General features: G+C 46.0%; 1 protein-coding gene across 1 annotated transcript in view; it reads right to left on the reverse strand.

Moving 5' to 3' along the window:
• Window positions 1-16,912, reverse strand: part of LOC134602589 (cystine/glutamate transporter-like) — a 155,707-nt gene that overhangs the window by 110,616 nt on the left and 28,179 nt on the right. Inside the window, exon 5 of the mRNA XM_063447607.1 lies at window positions 11,163-11,262. Within this exon, the coding sequence (XP_063303677.1) occupies window positions 11,163-11,262 (100 nt within the window). The remainder of the gene's footprint in view (window positions 1-11,162; window positions 11,263-16,912) is intronic.

Raw genomic sequence — 16,912 nt, forward strand, 5'->3', positions numbered from 1 at the left:
ATATTACTACTGAATAGCGCTCAGACCCAGTGCACACAGTTCAATCACCATGGAGTCAAAAGTCTTTCACATGTCTTTCGGTATACGATTGACTCCATGGGATGGCTATCTGGGTTAAGTCCATTCGTATCATCCAAAGTCCCGAACGGACGGGTGTTCGTAGGCCCGACGATAAGGAGGGCGATCGGCAGTTTCAGCAGTGTTCGGTAGGAAAAAGTGTCCGTTTTTAGTTCCATAAGTTTATCGTCGAACACCGCTGTTCATTCGCATATTTAAAATGGCCGCCGCCTCGTGGTCGGCATATGAACGACGACCACCCTGCATACGGTTAGAATGAAGAGGTGTCTGCGGTTAACCATAACGTTCTAATTGGGGCCAAGAGGTTAACCAGCAGCACACTTCTCTTCCGGGTGGCCGTCCGTTCGGTAGTTTTGTTCGGTATAATCCTACAATAAATGAACAGGGACATACGGGCAGGTAATTCCACGAATGGAGATAAAACAGACGAACCAGCAATAGTAGTTATACAGATGGATCTGTCACACAGCTCCCTCCTTGTGGGACACTCCGGCAGACCCGGCTTGACCCTTTGGCGGGTCAACTTGGGGATGACCGGACTAGGAGGTGGTAGGGATGTCAGTTTGCCGGGACAATCCATCAGCATTCCCGTTCTGCTTACCGGGTCGGTAGCTGATGGTGAGGTTATACGGTTGTAGGGCTAAAGCCAGACAAGGGGATTGTGGTCCATTATAAGGGAAAATTCCTGTCCGTAAAAATAGGGGCTCAATTTCTTCAATGACCAGGGCTAAACACTACTTCTCCACTGCCGCATAGCTCACTTCCTGAGGTAGTAACGTTCTGCTGAGATATGCGACAGGGCGCTCTCCTCCATCATCCCCGACCTGGCTCAGCACAGCCCCCAGTCCATACATGGAAGCATCTGTGTGGACGATAAAGCGTTTGTTAGGGACTGGGGCAGCCAGGACAGGGGCATTCACAAGAGCCTGCTTCAGTGCCTGAAACACGGCTTCACAAGCTGGAGACCACAGGACCTGCTTAGGCAAATTCTTCTTAGTCAGGTCAGTCAGGGGCTTGGTGAAAGTACTGTAGTCGGACAAAACGTCAGTAGTACCCTGCCTTCCTCAAGAAAGCTAGTATCTGGGTCTTCGTGATAGGTGTGGGCCAGTTAGCCACTGCCTCTACCTTGGTCCCTTGGTCTCTGGCCTCTGGTCTCTGGCTCCCACACCCCACTCGGTGACCCAGGTACTGTACTTCAGCCATGCCTAGATGGCACTTGTCTGGTTTCAAGGTCAGGCCAGCGGCACGAATCTTGTCCAGAACCACCCCTACATGCACCAGGTGTTCCTCCCAGGACTCACTGTAGACCACAATGTCATCCAGGTATGCACAAGCACATTCCTGGAAGCCATCAAGAAGCCTATCCACCATACGCTGGAAGGTAGCCGGAGCATTCTTCATCCCAAATGGCATGACCTTAAACTGGTACAGGCCAAATTGGGTGACGAATGCCGACTTAGGGATAGCATCCTCGGCCAGGGGGATCTGCCAGTAGCCCTTACACAGGTCTATGGTGGTCAGATAGCGTCCCCTGGCAATACGGTCTAATGATTCGTCTACCCGGGGCATCGGGTAGGCGTCAGTGGTGGTCCTCTCATTGAGCCGCCTGTAGTCCACACAGAACCAGAACCATCTTTCTTAGGTACTAGGACTACAGGCGAGGCCCAATGACTGTCCGAGTGTTCGATGACTCCAAGCCGAGTCATCTCCTGTATCTCCTTCCGCATTCCTTCCCGGACTGCTCCAGGGATACGGTAGGGTGGCTGTCGTAAGGGGTTCTGTCCAGGGGTCTCTACCTTATGTACAGCTAGGGTAGTGTAGCCGGGCTCTTGGGAGAACGTCGCCTGCTTCTCCCACAGAAGCTGCTTTGCCTGTACCTTCTCTGTGGGGCTTAACCGATCCCCTAGCTGTACAAGACTAGTGAGGTCAGTCTGGGGGTTCTTCTCTAATAAATCAGGCAGGGGTAAATTCTCTTGGTCGTCTGCAGCAGGGGCACACACTGCAGCGACATCTTCTGGTCTCTCCTGATACTCCTTCAGCATGTTCACATGAAAGGAACGCTGAATCCTTTCATCTGCACAGCTGGCTATAAGGTAGGTAGTATCACACACCTGAGCTACTATCTTATACGGGCCCTGACAAGATGCTTGCATCTTGTTTGTCTTCACAGGCTTGAGCACCAAAACCTTCTGCCCAACCTGGAAGACCCGCTGCCGGGCACCCCGATCGTACCACCTCTTCTGTCTCCCCTGGGCCGCCTGGAGATTCTCCCTTACCATTAGGGACAGTTTCTCCATGCGGTCCCGGAGTTCAAGGACATATGGTACTATGGGGGTTCCTTCCTTTAAAAGCAAATCTTAAATATTCTTAAAAAATACTTTCATTATTAAAGGAATTAAAGCTTCCTGAAGCATCAAACTTCCATAACTTCCTGACTCTCCCTCCCAGTGTCCTCTAATGAGATCCAGGGGTCCGCGGACCCTTCTCCCATAGAGTAACTCAAAGGGAGAGAACCCAGTAGATTCCTGGGGCATCTCTCTGTATGCAAATAGCAAATGAGGCAGGAATCGCTCCCAGTCTCTGCAAGTGTCAGTAAAAGTCCTCAACATCTCCTTGAAGAGACCGTTAGTCTGTGGGTGATAGGGTGAACTAAGCAGCGGTTTAATGCCGCACACCTTCCACAGCTGCTGGGTGAGCACAGCGGTAAACTCAGTTCCCTGGTATCCCGCAGACCACTGACCTCCTTCCCATTCACTTTAACGAGTTGCCGGTGTTGTTGTCTATTGTCCCGGTGGGCAGCTTGGACGGGGTCTGCCTCGTGCAGGAAGCCCCATCATTCCTCCTCCTCTACGCAGTGGGCAGCAGGCGGAGGGTTGCGCTTGTTTCCGCTGGTGGGTCTCCTCCAGGACTGGGCCTGGTTAGCTGTATTCAGCGGGCACTCCGGTTGTTTGTCTCCTAGCTGCTTGCACCCGAAACACCGGATGGGCTGTGAGTAGTCCCGTGAATTAAACCGGGGCGGCTGAGGGTAGTTATTAGCTGGAGGGGGTGCTGGTGTGCGGTGCGTCGGAGGTTGGTAGACGGTAGCTGCTGGTGGTGCTGCTGGTCGGTACTCCACTCTGGCAGGAGTCTTACTAATAGCACTGTCCAGTTTACGGGCATCCGTATACTCAGGGCCGGACTGGGAAAAAAATTAGGCCCTGGCATTTTTCAATCAGAGCGGTCCCCCAAGGGGGCGGGGCAAGAGAGGCTGTGTTTTGTCATCACTAATTACAAGCACACCCCCTCTCAAAATGAGCATGTTGGTTCAATGCACAGAGCCCCGCTGAAGAGCTCTAGCATTAGAAAAAGGCCCTGAATTTGTTCTGCGCAGCAGAAGCAAATTTAATAACATGCTTGCACTGTATTTGCTTTTAAATTGTCTCTGGTGTCTCCACAAGTGGGATACCAGAGGACAAAAGGGCCAGGAAAGTGTATGGTGCATGTGTTTGGAGCCTGCTTGAGGGATTGCGTGTGTGTACAGTGTGGTGTGGTATTGTGTAAATAGGTAAATTTAATTTGTGTTTGTGGTGTAATATGTGTGGCTAGGGGCTGTAGAGAGTGTGTGTGTATAGATGTTATAGTGGATGTAGCGAATGTGTGTATAGGTGACGTAGTGTGTGTGTATGGGGTTGTAGAGAGGGTGTGTTTAGAGAATGTTGTATGTGTTTGCTGACAAGGAATGCAGTGTGTGTGTGTGTAGGAGTTCTAGTGTGTATAGGAGAGTGTGTGTGTATAGAGTGTAGGAGTGTGTGTAGGAGTTCTAGTGTGTAAAGGACCCAGAGTGTGTATAGGAGAGTGTGTGTGTGTATAGAGGATTAAGAGTGCATATAGGATAAGGGATCTAGCGTGTATCTGGAGCGTAATGTGTGTAGTGGTGCAGTGTGAGGGGTGCTGTAGTGTGTGTGTATATATATATGTGTGTGTATATATATATATATATATATATATATATATATATATATATTGGACGTATTGTATGTGTGAGGGGCGCAGTGTGTGTGTATGTAAGAGGGGTACTGTGTGTGAGGGTGTTTTTATCTGCCGTCACATTATAGGTTTCTAATTTTCTTTTTTAACTCACTGAGGGTTATTTTATATATATATATATATATATATAGGAAACATGGGGGGATGGTTGCACTCACCTAAACATGCTTAAATGGGGTGCTGCTGGGGGCCATATTATACAATAAATACACAAGATCCAGCGCACTCTCCTATCTACTAAACAGCAACTTCAATGTCGACAGACTTTATTAGTCTGTAAAAGTTTTTTTTAAAAACACCTAATCTAGGCAAAAAAATGGGGATTTAGTTACATTATATGATCATACATTGCATAAGCCTGCCACAACGTCAATGTACCCCATCTTTGGCAGGTCCTACTCTCACAGTCTAATGTCTGCTCTTATGAGATTAACCACTTACTTGGGAAAAAATTCCATCTGAGGCTCTCTGCAGTACAAGGCTAAATAGGGACCTGAGATGAGGCACCTGTAACAGGGAGGGGTGCAGAACCAAGGAGTTGGCTAGACTCCCAAATATATATAGGAAACATGGGGGGATGGTTGCACTCACCTAAACATGCTTAAATGGGGTGCTGCTGGGGGCCATATTATACAATAAATACACAAGATCCAGCGCACTCTCCTATCTACTAAACAGCAACTTCAATGTCGACAGACTTTATTAGTCTGTAAAAGTTTTTTTTAAAAACACCTAATCTAGGCAAAAAAATGGGGATTTAGTTACATTATATGATCATACATTGCATAAGCCTGCCACAACGTCAATGTACCCCATCTTTGGCAGCAGCACCCCATTTAAGCATGTTTAGGTGAGTGCAACCATCCCCCCATGTTTCCTATATATATTTGGGAGTCTAGCCAACTCCTTGGTTCTGCACCCCTCCCTGTTACAGGTGCCTCATCTCAGGTCCCTATTTAGCCTTGTACTGCAGAGAGCCTCAGATGGAATTTTTTCCCAAGTAAGTGGTTAATCTCATAAGAGCAGACATTAGACTGTGAGAGTAGGACCTGCCAAAGATGGGGTACATTGACGTTGTGGCAGGCTTATGCAATGTATGATCATATAATGTAACTAAATCCCCATTTTTTTGCCTAGATTAGGTGTTTTTAAAAAAAACTTTTACAGACTAATAAAGTCTGTCGACATTGAAGTTGCTGTTTAGTAGATAGGAGAGTGTGCTGGATCTTGTGTATTTATTGTATATATATATATATATATGTGTATTGTGTGGGAGTGTGCTGTGTGTGTGAGCGAGGGTGCTGTGTTTGAGGGCGCGCTGCGTGTGTCTGAGGGTGCTGCGTGTGTCTGAGGGTGCTGCGTGTGTCTGAGGGTGCTGCGTGTGTCTGAGGGTGCTGCGTGTGTCTGAGGGTGCTGTGTGTGTGTCTGGGTGATGTGTGCGTCTGGGGGTGCTGGGTGCGTCTGGGGGTGCTGTGTGTGTTTGGGTGCTTTGTGTGTCTGGGAGTGCTGTGTGTGTCTGGGGGTGGTGTGTGTGTGTGTGTGTGTGTGTGTGAATGTATTTTGTTTTTAAATTAAAATTATATATTTTTTTATTAATACTTAAAATAAAAAAATAAAAAATAAAAAATTATACGGGGGGAGCCATTCTGCCATGAGGGGGGGGGGGGGGGCATGCTGCCATCCCTGGTGGTCCAGTGGTGAGAGTGAACTCTAACCCGCGGCAACGCTCAGACCTCGCGAGAGGACCCGGCAGAGCTTCTAGCTAGAGCTCCACCGGTCCTCTCTTCTGCCTCCCTTTCTCGCTCTCCTGCCGGCGGCCGCATGTCAGTGCCTGTGGGCCGGTGAGGGAGATCTTTGATCTCCCCACCGGCCCATGCAGGCACACAGCGGGGCCGGTGCTCGGGTAGTGCTGGCCCTGCAGGGGCTGGCAGGAGAGATCCTGTGATCTCCCCTGCCGGCTTCGGCCATCGCGGCCCACAGGGCATTTGCCCGGTGTGCCCGATGGCCAGTCCGGGCCTGCGTATACTCATCTGCCAGGCGGGCTGCTTCATGCAGGTTGGAGGGTTTACGTTCCCGTACCCACTCTCTGACTCCTAGGGATAATTTCTCAAACCAGCAGGAACATCTGCAGCACCTCTTCCCCGGATACGGCTTGGCACCCTGCCATCCAGTGAGCAGCTGTGCGGTGTACTTTCTATGCCCATTCGACGGCTAGTTTGGCAGTGTCTCTGAACCGCCTCCTGTATGCCTCCATTGTAAAGGCCTACCTGGAGAGCAAAGCTTCTTTTACAGCCACATAATCCCTGATCTCCTTATCAGGAATGGCCCGAAAAGCGTCACTGGCCCGGCCGGATAACTTTCCGGACAATATAGTGACCCAGTCGTCTGCGGGTACCTTGTGTAACGCACATTGCCGCTCAAAATCAGCAAGGTACCCATCAATCTCTCCTTCTGTCTCAATTAAGGATTTAAAGGCTGCAAACTGTACCTTTCTTTTTTCCACAGGGGTTGCTGGGACTGGAGCTGCTGCAGCGCCGCTTTGGCGGAGCAGGTTGGCCTCCACATCGTCTATGACCCGGCTGATGATCTCTGAAGATGGTTTGGGACCATAATGGGCCAGTCTGATTCTTACCGCCCGGTCAAAGCTTGCCTCTTCGGGGGTTCTATCAGCTGTGCTGGGCCCATTGGTTTCTTCAGCCCCTGGTACTCCATCCATTTCGTTTAGTATTGTAATAATCTCCCTCTTCCTGAGATTACTGGCTTTTCTGCCTCTTTGTTCCAGTAGGTCTTTAAGGGTAGCTCTTTTCAGCCTTTGGTATTGTATTTCCATTAATTCTGGATGTGTAGTTGTCTCTCTGGGTGATGAGGATCATCCCGTCGCTTGCCACCAGTTGTTAAGACACAGCTTAAATGGATGAAACCGCCGCTTAGTTGATCTTCCCCCTTTCAGAGACACAGGCTCTATTGCAGTAGACCGCCAAACTCCCAAACGGAGTGCAAGGGAATGCGGTAAATCCACGAACAAAGAATCAGCCGAACTCCTTCCACGGCTAAAACAGGCAAAATAAATACTTCCAAGTAGCAATCCTCCCCAAACACGAGACCAAGCTCCGCCTTGAGGGTAAAACAGGAATCTGATTTAATGAGGGCTACCTGCCCGGTATTTATGCAGGTCTGCATGTACAGTAGCCAATCACAGTGGTTCCGGTATAAACCCTCCCCTTTATACAAGTAAATCCCTCCTCTCTATCCCGGAGATAATTGGGAAGAAATCCAATTATATCCAGGGATAGAGGCAAACCGCCATCTTACATGGTACATTAAAAACACATAAAAATATATAACTGGAGAAATACCGAATACATTGGATTTGTGTAACGTATCCCCAGATAGCCTGGATCTGAGCGCATATTACTAACGAATAGCACTCAGAACCAATGCACACAGTTCAATCGCCATGGAGTCAAAAGTCTTTCTCATGTCTTTCGTTATACGATTGACTCCATGGGATGGCTATCTGGGTTAAGTCCATTCGTATTATCCAAAGTCCCGAACGGACCAGTGTTCGTAGGCCCGACGATAAGGAGGGCGATCGGCAGTTTCAGCGGTGTTCAGCGGTAGAAAAAAGTGTCCGTTTTTAGTTCCATAAGTTTATCGTCAAACACCACTATTCATTTGCGTGTTTAAAATGGCCGCCGCCTCGTGGTCGGCATATGAACGACGACCACCCTGCATACGGTTAGAATGAAGAGGTGTCTGCGGTTAACCACAGCGGTTTAATTGGGGCCAAGAGGTTAACCAGCAGCACACTTCTCTTCTGGGTGGCCGTCCGTTCGGTAGTTTTGTTCGGTATAATCCTGCAATAAACGAACAGGGACATACGGGCAGGTAATTCCACGAATGGAGATAAAACAGACGAACCAGCAACAGTAGTTAGACTGATGGATCTGTCACAACAACATTGCAATTTTATAAAATATAAGCATTTAAATAACAGAAGTTTTTTTAGTATCACTCCAATGGCCATTTAAGTGTAAGCTCACCTGCCATGTCAAGGCAAACATTTTGCGTGAGTCCTACACAAACAATTCACCATGCTGCTTTCAGCTAAAAAGGCAAAAATCTGTAATGCTAAATAGTGATGTCCCGAACGGTTCGCTGGCGAATAGTTCCTGGTGAACATAGCTTGTTCGCGTTCACCACGGATGGCGAACATATGCAATGTTCGGTCGGCCCCCTATTCATCATCATTGAGTAAACTTTGACCCTGTACCTCACAGTCAGCAGACACATTCCAGCCAATCAGCAGCAGACCCTCCCTCCCAGACCCTCCCACCTCCTAGACAGCATCCATTTTAGATTCATTCGGAAGCTGCATCTTTTTTTTTTTTTTAGACAGAAGTGTGTTATATTTGAGCATGCTAGGCTGAACGTGCGTATATCATGGCTAGTTGCACTGAGGGTATGAGTATATAGCAGTACATTGTTGTGAAAGATGGCTGTCATGTTTAGGGTGTAGCTTGCACGTTATCAACTGTGTATTTATATCAGCAGCTCCACCACTAGTTATAAATCAAGTGTGAGTTGCCCCATGAGATAAGACTAGTGAATAACATAATACATGAACGGTTAAGGTAAAGGCATGTAAGGAACTACGACAATAAACTCTTTAGGAGGTGAAATAATGACATGTTTAAACTCTTGCTACTTTACGATTAGTTAATGTGCAGAGAGCAGTTCATGTGATCAAAGGCATGGTGTGGAGGATCGGCTATAGTGGGACATGCTTGGCAGGCTGCTGTTTGCTGCTTGTGCTCATCCGATCCCTTCTGGGCGCCAGGTCCAGACCCTGGGAGTCCCTGATACCTGGAACAACAAAGGCAAGTCTCTGGCTGAGTGCCGGGTTCACGGCTTGAGGTGGTGGAAGCTTGTTTTGTCGGGTGGTTGGATCTGTCCCGGTGGTGCTTCACGTCCGGTGCGGGATTGTGGTGGCTTAAGGTGGAGGCGAGTGCTTGACGTGGGGCAGGCTCTGCATTTCTGCTTGTGCCTCCGGTCCCGTCTTCAACGCCTTTTGCGTTGGTGGATTTAAATGGGGACTGCTTCGCTTAGCTGTGGTGGAGCTTGTTGGGGCTGTGGTGGAGCTTGTTGGGGCTTCTTGCTTGTTATTTGCTTCCAAAATTGATTAATTGATTAAACAGTCTGTCCAGCTTAGACTCAATATCCTACCATGCTTTGCTGGTACCAGGAGGACACGCGGCTGCCACCATATTGGGAGAGTCGCAGATGAGTATGTCAGCCTGGGCGGCTGTGCTCTGTGCGTCCATTAGCTCCAGACAGCCTCTCAGGGGTGGACCGGGATAACCCCCACCGGTCTGAGGGGGGGGGGGGGTTACGGAGCTCCTGCCGGGAAGTAGCTGCTCCTGGGCATCCCAGGATCGGGAGACCGGCCGCCTCTCCCGCCCGGTGAGCACCAGGCCACACTGACCACTATTAAGCATGTCGGGTCGGTCAGGTAGCAGCAATATTGCTGGGTCATCCCCTTCTGGGGTGAAATTCGCTTGTTGATAGCTGCTTAAAGTGAGATATTGAGGGAGCTCACACGAAGTGTCTTTCCTCCATGACAGCTAGGCCCCGGCCCCCAGAAGCTGCATTCTTAGTGAGAGGAGGGATAGTGTAGCTGCTGCTGATTTAATAGGGAAATCGATAGCTAGGCTAGTGTATTCAGTGTCCAGTACAGTCTGCTGTAAGGACAGCATCCCAAAAAGCCCTTTTAGGGCTAGAATATCAGTGTGCTTTTTTTTTTTCTGTGTAATCTAATTGCAGTTGCCTGCCTGCCAGCGTGTGTGTCAGGCTCATAGCGTATACTGTGCCCACTTGCCCAGTGCCACCACCCATATCTGGTGTCACAATAGCTTGCATTTAAAAAAAACAAAAAACTTTTTTGACTGTAATATAATAGCAGTCAGTTTCCTTCACACGTGTGCGTTTCAGGGCCTGCCAGGGCACAGTGTCACACCAGTGCAACTCATATCTGGTGTAACAGTAGTGTACATTAAAAAAAAAACTAGAAAAATGACTGTGAAATAATAGCAGTCAGTTTCCTTCACACGTGTGCGTTTCAGGGCCTGCCAGGGCACAGTGTCACACCAGTGCAACTCATTTCTGGTGTAACAGTAGTGTACATTTAAAAAATAATACAGGGGGCTTGTTGTCACCTTTCTGGGACCCTTGGTGTTGTACGTAGCTGGGTGGAGGAAGAGACCTTCAATGACATCAGTGAGGACAAGGAACGGGACATGGCTAGCTTGGTATCCAACTGTGTGCAAATGGGGAGTTTGCGGTTGTGCAAATGAACTGTTTGCGGTTGTTTGCGGTGCGTTAAACGGGGAGTTTGGTCTGTCACTGTGAAGCGGGCGTAACCCTTACACTACCTGATCGATACAACATCATACCTGATGTTTTAAAGCACGTTATTCCAAACAATTTAGGAATGTTAGGTGATTTATGCCCTTTATGGATTAAAACCAGACTCTGCATGAACTATGTAATTTTCCATGGGAGTTTTGCCATGGATCCCCCTCCGGCATGCCACAGTCCAGGTGTTAGTCCCCTTGAAACAACTTTTCCATCACTATTGTGGCCAGAAAGAGTCCCTGTGGGTTTTAAAATTCGCCTGCCTATTGAAGTCTATGGTGGTTCGCCCGGTTCGCCTGTTCGCGAACATTTGCGGAAGTTTGCGTTCGCTGTTCACGAACGGAAAATTTTATGTTCGCGACATCACTAATGCTAAATATTAAAACATGTTTTGGTCTTTATTATGCAGGGCATCTAATCTGTCTGTGCTGAAGGGTCCTGCAGAAAGTTTTCCCTAATTTTATACTATTATTCATGATTCTTTGATTAATATGCTAAAAATATATATCCAATTTTATCACAGTGTAGTAACAGCATAACATCTCCATGCCATCCCAACAACCAAATTAGGAAATGTCTAATTGGCCCCATAAGGGGTCATAGTCAAAGAAAAATTACAATAAACCATTAATGTTGCAACGTACCAGCCACTATAGGCAAACATGCCAGAGTAGAATGCAAGTGGGAGTTCTGTCAGTTTCAACGATGTTGTGTCGAACATATTCTGGAAGTTTTCTGTGTGTCCTGTATTAGGGAGATAATGGATACTGGTATTCAGAACTTGTCATACTACTCACTCTTTGTCATATTTTGTCTACGTTGGTATTGCACACAAGACCTAATAGTCTTTAGTTTGTGTTATGATATATTTTTATTGAAATCCCAATGCAGTCAATATCATATTTCATAAATACGTTATTTTTATGAACCACTCAAAAAAGTGCCTATAGATGACAGAGTGACTCAACAAACACAATGATAAGAAACTTAGATCAGAAGAAGGTTATCAACAGCTAATCTGACCTAGCATCATATGCATTTTGGGAGCTGTGGATGATATAAAAACTCAGATGGATGTAAAGCTCATTTTTCTCAAGTCTAAAACTCTTGATAAAGTAGCTCTGTCTCATATTTGCTAAGACTCCCAATGGTGACATTGCAGCTTTGTGTGTGGGTCCCTGGGGGGTTCAGTGCAGCTGGGTTACATGTACGTAATGCTTCCCCTACAGACACGGCCTTCTTGAAATTTTCAGCTCTGAGCACTTGATCATCCAGGAGCCCGTGTCAGTGCTGTAATTGGCTCATGCACAAGAGTACAACACTAATGTCTATTAAGTATTCGGCGAGCCCATGGGAGCATCCATAGATATATTACCTTGGGATGAGAGAGATAATGCCTTATTCCCAAAGCTAGTAATTGCTGGGGGGAAGTAACAAAACTTGATTGCAGTAGCTAAGCTTTTTGTCAAGATTTGTCAAGCGGAAGATTTACCTTAAGACAAAGTAGTCCCTTATTTGTCTTATATGTTTTGAGAATTTCAGAAGTTTATTAGCATTTGAGAATGATTTTATCTTTATGAAATGTTCTGGATTTTTGGGGGGATGACAGAACTTTAAGTTTGATAATATGGGGGGCTATTTGTTAATGTTGATATGTTGAAAGATGTTTCCAGTTGTTTGTCAAGTCCATTGGTTGTTGAATTCTATAAAGAAAAATGGCTTTGTTCGATAAATCTTATTTAGGATAATAATGATTACGGAAACGTGACTGCTTAACCTAGAGTAGAATGACTTCTTTCGATGAATGATAAATGACAAAAGTGTGGTAATAAAAAAAACATTTTAAAGCTGTGATCATGGGTGTAGTGACCTGTAGGTGGGTTTAGATCTCCACCCAGAAAATTCAAGAATTAGATAAAGGAGAAATTTAGCCCCCCATCAAACAATTATTATGTCTGACCATACTTTTAGAAACCTACCTGTGGCATTACTGAAAAACTGCAAATATTTTAGTCAGTCTCATTAGGAGTAGGGAAACATCATCACTGCAGAGTTAATTTGCAGATTCTGGATGTGATGAACTCAGTATTAACAAACTATTGTGAAGAGCTCCCTATTTAGTGTAGCAGTTTAACTGAACACAATATGATTCCCCTTGGTTCCGTATATTCGCTTAACCGAACACTGACCACCTCCCTGGCTCATTAACTTTAAAAGAAACACTTAACTCAAGTGCTCTCTCTGGGTGCCTGCCAGTCGTATAACCAAACACAAGTGCACTAGTAAATGGCAGCCATTTTGTCTCCCGAACGCAGGCAGCGGTACTTGGTCGTCTAGTGCGTAGAACTATATTTTGGATACTTTGCCTTGTGAATCCCGGGAAAATTGTACCATTGCCTGCTCCATTCCCAGGCAAGCCAGGAGAACGCTTTTCAGGGAAAAGAAACTCTCCCAAATGGGGAGAATATTCGCTCCCTACGAGCCAGAGGGAGACTTAATTTACATTTGCATAGGAACTCCTGAAAGTTGACCGTCCACTACCTCTTTTCCCCTGGAACTATTTTGGTCAGCAGCCATGTGGGCGGTTGGTCAAAAATTTACCTTGGTGGTGATTCGGCTATACTACATGGTTCTGTGTGCTATTTGGACACATTGGGCTCTCAGATTCAGGCTATCTGAGGATATAATACTTATGGGGGTTCCTATCGATCTTGTATGTATTTTAGGGTGTTTAATGTGTTATATATTGTACCTTGAGTGCCTGGAAGATAATTAGCAAACTCACTTATCTCCCAGACACAGAGACAGCTTGGCAGGCTTACCTATGTTTTTGCTGGAGACCCCATGCTGGGGCTCTGTGTATATAAACAGGAAACCTGTCCATAATAAACTGGCTTGTTTTGTACCTTTCATCAAGTCTCGGCTGATGTTCATGTATGCAGGAATTGTAATCCTTGCTTCACTACGTAACCTGGGAGAATCTAAAGCGGAGGTACCACTCTGGGTACAGGCGCTCTGATACACACACTGGAGACTGTCTACTTCTGCACAGATTTTTTTCCTGCTTCCTTGCAGTGCTGACTAGACATGTGCAATTCGTTTCGGTCCGAATTAAAATTCGGCCAAATTTCAGGTAATTCGGACATTCGGGTGCTTCCGAATGTCCGAATGTCCGAATAGACATGCCCCTACAATTTTTACTTAGTATTAGTAAATTTGGCTGAAAGACCAATTTAGGTCTTTCAGCCTTTTGGTAGATAACTCCCTAATACCGTGGGAATTAGGGAGTTATCTACCAAGTGGCTGCAACAAAAGTTCCGAAGTTGCCGAAGTTGCCGAAGTGCCGAAGTGCCGAAGTGCCGAAGTGCCGAAGTTGCCGAAGTCCCGAATCGATGAAGTCCCGAATTTCGGAATGCCGATCCGAGCCGAATATTTTCCCCATGCACATGCCTAGTGCTGACTGTGCGGTCACATGAGAAAAAGAGAGGATAAGACTTCTTACCCCCTGTAGTGAAATGTACCGTTCTTTTCATGGATTTTTCTGTTAATACATTCGAAAGTTATTGTATCTGAACACTCTGCATTCGACTCCCGAACGAGGACCACCCCTGTACCCCATTAGAACGTTCACACCAGCAACTTAAGTGTGAAACCGCAAGGGAAGTAATAATGAATGCTTCCCCTGGGTGGCCGCCATTATGTCTAACCGAATACACATGTTCGGCACAAGCATGGTGGCCATTTTGTCTCCCGAACGTGGGCAGCGGTATTTGGTCGTCAAGTGCCTGGAACTCTTTCTGGCTAGGTACTCGCACAAACGCTGGTAAAGTTTATACTGCTTTCCGTTCTACTTCTCAACCAGCTACGCGATAGACATTGGGGAGATGAGAACTACCCTCTACGGGGAGGCTTCGCTCCCTGAAATCAAGAGAATCCCTGGTATGGGGTTTGCACAGGAACCCCTGAACAAACACCAGCCGGGGCACCTATTTTCCTTGAACTGTTTCGGGCCGTCACCTTGTGTCCGGCTGATCAAAACTTTACCCCGGTGGCAATCAAATTCTGCCAAACTGCGTAATACTTGGCCAAGTTGGACACTCAGACCAGGGTTATCCGGGGATATAACATTTGTGGGGTTCCTGATGATATTGGGGGTACTTTTGGGGGATTGTATATGTTGTGAAGATTTTCCTGTAATTGTGAGATAATTGAGTTATAGTTCTCTCACTCAATTATCTCTCAGGCACAGATGCTCTTGGGAGGAAAAACCCTGTAATGTTGTGTTGGAGACCCTATACTAGCGGTCAGTGCATAAAAGCTGTGTGTGGCCAAAATAAAATCAGTTGACTCCCAGAAATATGTCTCGTCAGGTTACTGGGGGAATGGATGCTTGAGTGTTTAACGGTTCCAGTCTGGCTGAGAGGAGGAATACGCAGAGATAACCATTCAGGTTACCCGGGGTCCGCTACACCCCCAATTCCTCTGTGAAGTACTGTTCATACAGATAACTATGCAGCACAGTAACATGGACAAATAACTTGGACAGTTAGCCAGTGCTGTGTCAGAGCTTCCCAATGCAATTAAAGATTTTCCCTGCTCAGCCCTGTGCTCCCTCACTTAGCTGATGGAGCGTTATGGTCTGTACTAATATCAGATCCTCCAGTACTTCTCATTGACTAGGAGCACTGCAACCAACACCCTGATTCATTGATTGAATTCCAGAACCGCGAGGGTGCTCGTAAAGTGCTCTGTTCCTGATATTGGAGCAGGTGACGGAGCTCCTCTACTGGACCACCTGGGGGGGTTGGAACCATACACAGATTACTGAAACCCTGCACACACTTCAGCCACTATACACACAACACTCAACCAAGACACAAAGCCTCCTTTCATACAGCTCTCACCCTCCTCCACACATAGAAACACTTAGTAACTGCACACACTGTCACACTCAATGAACACACACCACTCACAGAAAGAGAGCCCAGGCTTCTTAAAGTGGGCCTTAATCTTGCACCCTTCCCATGGCACTGGGCAACCTTAACTCAGCTCTGAAGAGTATAAATAGTTGTTGCAAATCATTTATATATAATGAGAAGAGTATAATAATAGGTATGTGAATCATATTACACATATATTATATGCTGGTGTGAAATAAAGTCAGTGTGTAAATGACATATGCATTATGCATGTTTTGGGTGTAAATGTATAAATGGTGATGTGGCGGTAATCACCAGCACTGGCGGCTGAAGACGGACACTTTAGTGAAGTCCCCAGATTACTATTATGGTTTAGTCATGCTGTGCCCATTATAGGTACAGTGTGTGTAATGTATTTGTTTGTAAATTATTCTCCTTCCCCCGCTTTCCTGTTTGTTTTCCCATTGTTTCAGAGACCCCTTTCATCTGCTATAGAGTATTATGTGTGCTCTAGGAGTTTTATTGTACTATGAAATATAATTGTGCTAACGTGTCTATGTGTATAATGGGTAAAAAAGAAGGGAAGTCAATTAGTTTATTATAATCCTATATAAACCTGTGGTTCATGTAATAAAACCAGTTCTTGTTCAACCTTCACTAAGTCTCAGCTAGTGTTTGAGTGAGACAGCTATACAGCTATTCATTCTGCATGAGAGCTTGATCACTTAGAGTTTTAGCACAGGACCCTGTAACTGGGTGGGAAACTCCGGATACACCCAGTCAAGCTGCGGCTACTGGGGTCTGGAGCGCTATGGGTGTCCTGGTTTTAGCTAGGAAGTGTGCTTGGCGGAGATACCCAGCTTTATCCTTCACCACTCTCTACATGAAATCAGAACACACAACAGCACTATTCATTGGTTCAATGCATCTCTATGAGTGTATGCAGATTGGCACAACTCCAAATCATATTAGAATTGCTTCTCTCTCTTTGAGGGAAGAGGAGGGCTGCTCCATTCCCCCCTTTCCTTCTTTTCGCTTTTGAGTCTTACGATAGACTGAGAACAACGGAACTTACAAACAATACTTGAAACACCTCATTGCTTACTATTCTTCCTATATATTCTTAAGTCCACATTTTTTGTTTTCACACTCTTGAAGAGTTTCCACTCCTCATTTTACATATGATATTCCTGGATCCATTGAATCATGAAAAAGTACATAAGTTACGAAACACGTTCATTTGTGCTCTTCTACACCATCTATATATATATTTAAGTTATTACTATTTACTTTATGTGATGAAATGTTTTTAATATTTTTATTTTTTTTTAGACAATCTTTATTTATTAGGTTTTTCCATTGTTATCCAATACGTCAAAATAAAAGAAGGGTTTACAAAGGAAACAGAGGGAGGGAAGTCAAACTGTTTCGTGTACAGAAGCGGTAATAAACTTTTCAGTTACAAAACATTGCGT

The sequence above is a fragment of the Pelobates fuscus genome, chromosome 3 (genome assembly GCF_036172605.1).
Source record: "Pelobates fuscus isolate aPelFus1 chromosome 3, aPelFus1.pri, whole genome shotgun sequence".
Taxonomy (NCBI): domain Eukaryota; kingdom Metazoa; phylum Chordata; class Amphibia; order Anura; family Pelobatidae; genus Pelobates; species Pelobates fuscus.